General features: G+C 38.8%; 1 protein-coding gene across 1 annotated transcript; it reads right to left on the minus strand.

The window, feature by feature from the left end:
* Positions 1 to 3,002: 3,002 nt before the first annotated feature.
* On the minus strand, positions 3,003 to 4,421 carry LOC129740717 (uncharacterized). The gene is made up of 3 exons (XM_055732487.1): positions 4,282 to 4,421; positions 3,236 to 3,396; positions 3,003 to 3,169 (listed from the first exon to the last, which is right to left on the minus strand). Exons 1-3 carry the CDS (start codon positions 4,355 to 4,357, stop codon positions 3,104 to 3,106), a joined length of 303 nt encoding a protein of 100 aa, XP_055588462.1. The 5' UTR covers positions 4,358 to 4,421; the 3' UTR covers positions 3,003 to 3,103.
* Between the last annotated feature and the right edge of the window lie 211 nt (positions 4,422 to 4,632).

Genomic DNA, 4,632 nt, shown 5'->3' on the forward strand with positions numbered 1-4,632 from the left:
GCAGCACTTCAAGCCGACATCTCGACACTTTTGGACTGGTGCAAGTCTCATGGGATGCAAGCTAATGCCAGTAAATGCCGATGTATAACTTTCTGCAGAGCTAGAACTCCACTTCTCTTTGCCTACAAAATGGACACAGCAGAAATGGAACGAGTAGTCTCGATTAAAGATCTCGGAGTTATTTTTGATCAGAAACTAAGTTTTTCAGAACACATAGCCGCCACAACCGCAAAAGCCTTTGCCATTCTTGGCTTTATACGTAGAAACACTGTTGAGTTTGAAAATGTATATTGTCTTAAAGCGGTTTACTGCGCCTTGGTGCGCAGCGTTCTGGAATACGCCGTAGTAGTTTGGACGCCACATCAAACAGTACACACTGAAAGACTAGAAAGGGTACAAAAGCAGTCTTCCGAAAATCACTCGGAAGAAACGCTCATGATAGGTTTCTAGTTGGAAACATTCAAAGCCGATTGCTGCTGCATGTTGTTCCCTAGAGAATCGGCAGAGCGACAATGCGAAGTCAATGTAAACAAGATTCAAAAGCGAGAGTGGACTCGCATCTAAGTCGATCTCTCAAGCTCACTACCTGGTGTATCAGAAGTGATTGAGACACTGACTGATACAAGATCCAATTCGAAAATCCACTCACTCACTCACTCAAACTCAATCAATGCGGCCTTGCATCGGTTCATACTGCCTGCGTACTTTCTGGCAAAGCGGCAGAAACATATGTTCATACGTACTGCCTGCTTGTTTGAATGACTATTTTGATCCTCCCCAACAACAGCAACAACAAAGCAAGATGTATCAGGCAGACAGCATTCGATCATCGATCAGTAAACGAGTGAGTGAGTGAGTGATTGAGCAAGAAAAGTTATTGACTGAAAAAAGAAACTGAAAATCAGGTAGCTCCTCACTCAGTTGAGAATTCCAACTGGAGAAGAAACGTCTCTCTTTCAAATTTTATTTCTTTGATTCTCGGAGCAGCGCTGTCGAACACAATCTTTGCCCCACTGGGAGATAAACCAACCGACAATTTAGGTTTTGCTTTCGCTGTTGAAAACGTTTCAGTGTCTCTCATGAGAATTGAGTGATATTCGGTCGAGGTATCAAATTCAGTGTAAGGGGCCGGCAAAAGGGGTCGTCCATATCAAATTTTTAATATCTTAGTGATATTGACGTTTTTATACATCGGATTGGGATGAAAATTTGCACATAGGAGTTATTAGGGACAAAAAATTGATTTCACTTATCCAAATTAAAATCAGGGGTCGACCAAAGGGGTCGTCCATATTAACTATTCACTGTTTATGCGATATTGTCGTTATTATACATAGGATTCAGATGAAATTTGGTACACGGGAGTTTTGAGGGACGAGCAATGGATTTCGGGTATTAAATTCAGTATAAGGAGCCGGCAAAGGGGGTCGTCCATATTATCCGTTCAATATTTTTGCAATATCGTCGTTATTTGACATCGGATTGGGATGAAAATTAGCACACGGTAGGTTTCGGGGACGGGCAATCGATTTCAGATGTCAAATATTTTGCCAGAGGTCGACGAAAGGGTCGTTCATATTAATTAATTTTCACTGTTTTTAGCAATATTGAAGTTATTATGCAATAGATTGCTTTGAAAATTTGCACACGGGAATTTTGAGGGAAGGGCAATCAATTTCAGGTATCAAAGAGTGTTATGTTATGCCACAGAAGGGGTTTAACTTTTTGGCAATAATTGCGTTGTTATGCAACGATCGAGTCAAAATTTATACACGGGGTTTTTTTGGCACGGTCAATTGATTCCTGATTTCAAATTTAGTAGCAGACGACAGAAAAAGTAATCATTGAATTTTTTTTGCAATACTTAACAATGAATTCGGAAGTGCATCTGCAAAATTTTCGGCAATTGACTTTCATACAAACTGTTCATGACATATTCCAAGTTCAAAAGCGAAACGGAGTTCGTATGGGATCAGCTAGTAAATAAATAAAATAAAAATAAAATAGGCACACGGTGTCTCTGATAGAATAATTTTATTAATCGACAATAAGCATCGCTAATTTATGTCTATTTAAGGCATCGCTAATTTTTGCACCATCCGAAAGCTGGGACTTCCTCCTGTCATTCTAGCCCAAATTTAAAATAATTCATCGGGGGGTCTTGAACAATTTTTTGAAGATTTTTTAATCTTCTGATTGGTTTATTCAAAGGCAAACTCATACTAAACACTTGTCTTACCCTAAGCGTTATTCCAGCTTCATATGTCATGGAAAAATCGCTGACTTAAATTTGGTCGTAGACATCAAAGTGATATAAATTGAGAGAAAAGAGTTGTAATGTCGCAAACAGAGTGATTTTAATTTTTTTTTTTCAAATTGCGACCCAGAGATGGGTCTTGACTCAAACATTCAGTCAGCGAAACTTTTTTTTGTAGAGAAATGAATCCAACTTAGATGAGATTTATGGGAATAGATAAGAGAAAATCGATGTTGAAAAACATGCGAAAAAAATTCGCCTTGTTTCCCGGTAGGACTTGAACCCACATCTTGCGCCTCTCCGGGTGATTTTAATTTCATATGAAAAATCCAATAACACTTCTCATGGCTAGCTGTGCCAACTATCCAGACGACTAAGTAATTTATTGAAGAGAGTTTAAACGTTAAGGATGGTTCAATCACATTGAAAAATCAATCTTTTTTTTTTTTTATTTTTTTTTTTTTTTTTTTTTTTTTTTATTTTTTTTTTTTTTTTTTTAGATCAGGATTATCTGGAGTAAAGAGCATTCAAGGGTTTCTATTATGAAGAGTACTTGAAAGTTTTGTTACTCATCGCATACTTAGAGTAATGCAACATGTTGAATATGTGCAAAGTTTTGGCAAATTAATGACGAAAATTTTTTTTAAGCATTTCAAGACGCTGCAATTCCATTTTCAAAGAAAAAAAATTCTTTTTTCGTGTCTAGTACATATTACAACGAAAATCTGAATATTATTAAGTTGAACATGTATTTAGAAGTTATTATTGTTTGTTTGATTTTTCATCGATGGAATATTGTCCGTTTTATAGTCTTCCATATTCATAAAAAAACTATTAATTTTAAACTTAATTCGGCTTGTTTTGATTTAAGGCAGCATATCCAAGTTTACTATCAATACAACGTTGCTCGAACTGTGAATGGGGAAAAGGTGGAAAATCACTTGAAAATCTTGTCTTAGAATAGCTCAAAATACTTACGTTACATTGTTTTGCATATGCCTGTGAACTGCACACAACTGATGGTGCCCGGGCACATTTATCCGATCCAAGAGATTTTATCGTTGTTGAAGGATTTTGCCCCGACGGTTTTCTTGTGGATGGAGAATTCAATCCCATAGAATACTTTTGATCAGCTCCATCTGATAATAAATAGATAGATGTTACATCGATAACTTAAATTATTTTATTTATTTTGTTTTCGTTTCCTCATCACACACAGATTTTAAATCTTCACAAAAAATTGCATTAAAGCTATACCAAAGATAATCTCTCGAGAATATTACCTTATTTATTTATTTATTTATTTACATAGTATTCCGTCTCACGACATAACTTGACGAACATAATTCCTAAAATTCACTCGGTTCATAGCAACCGTTCTCCAATTTCTCGGGCACCCCACGTTCGCCAGATCACGCTCCACTTGGTCTAACCACTTCGCTCGTTGCGCCCCCGCTCGTCTTGTTCCTACCGGATTCGTAGCGAACACCTGTTTTGCAGGACAGTCGTCCGGCATTCTCGCAACATGTCCAGCCCAGCGTATCCGGCCAGCTTTCACCACCTTCTGGATACTGGGTTCGCCGTAGAGTCGCGCGAGCTCGTGGTTCATCCTTCGCCTCCACACTCCGTTCTCCTGTACGCCGCCAAAGATGGTTCTTAACACTCGTCGCTCGAATACTCCGAGTGTACGCAGGTCCTCCTCGAGCAATATCCATGTCTCGTGCCCGTAGAGAACAACCGGTCTAATAAGCGTCATATACAGGTTACACTTCGTACGAGGGCAAAGTCTTCTCGACCGCAGTTGCTTGTGGAGTCCATAGTAGGCACGACTTCCGCTGATAATTCGCCTCCGGATCTCACGGCTGGTGTCATTGTCTGCGGTCACCAGTGAGCCGAGATAGACAAAGTCTTCGACTATCTCCAGCTCGTCGCCGTCGATCATGACCTTGTTATTACTGGACAAGCGGGTTCGGTCGGTCTCGGATCCGCAGGCCAGCATGTACTTCGTCTTGGACGTATATTACCTATTCCTCGTGAAAGCTGCAAAATAACGAAGTAAATGCTGCAAGCAATCAGTACTGATTTCACTAGAGAGTACATTGTAGAAATTTACGCATAAAACAATCTGCTTTATAATGATTTCCCGTGAAGAAGCACTCAAACTTGAAGTAAAACTGCTTGTGACTAGGCAGCATCCTATTTATAACGACAGCAACTTTTCAATACACAAACGCTTATTGTTTGAACAACTGAATTCTACATACTTTCTTAGAAGACTTTGCACAAACATTGTAACAGTTATACACTCAACTCATGTTTAAACAACTTGATTCCTTATGAGTCATAATCAATAATGTAATACCTAAGCAAACTTC

The sequence above is a fragment of the Uranotaenia lowii genome, chromosome 1 (genome assembly GCF_029784155.1).
Source record: "Uranotaenia lowii strain MFRU-FL chromosome 1, ASM2978415v1, whole genome shotgun sequence".
Taxonomy (NCBI): domain Eukaryota; kingdom Metazoa; phylum Arthropoda; class Insecta; order Diptera; family Culicidae; genus Uranotaenia; species Uranotaenia lowii.

Excerpts from the sequence above, each read along its gene's own strand:
- LOC129740717 (XM_055732487.1), bottom strand. The coding sequence starts at position 4,357 with ATGTACTCTCTAGTGAAATCAGTACTGATTGCTTGCAGCATTTACTTC. Across the intron at positions 3,397-4,281 it reads GCAGCTTTCACGAGGAATAG|ATGGAGCTGATCAAAAGTAT; the intron begins GTAATATACGTC and ends ATTTATTATCAG. Across the intron at positions 3,170-3,235 it reads CATATGCAAAACAATGTAAC|TTCGAGCAACGTTGTATTGA; the intron begins GTAAGTATTTTG and ends CCCCATTCACAG.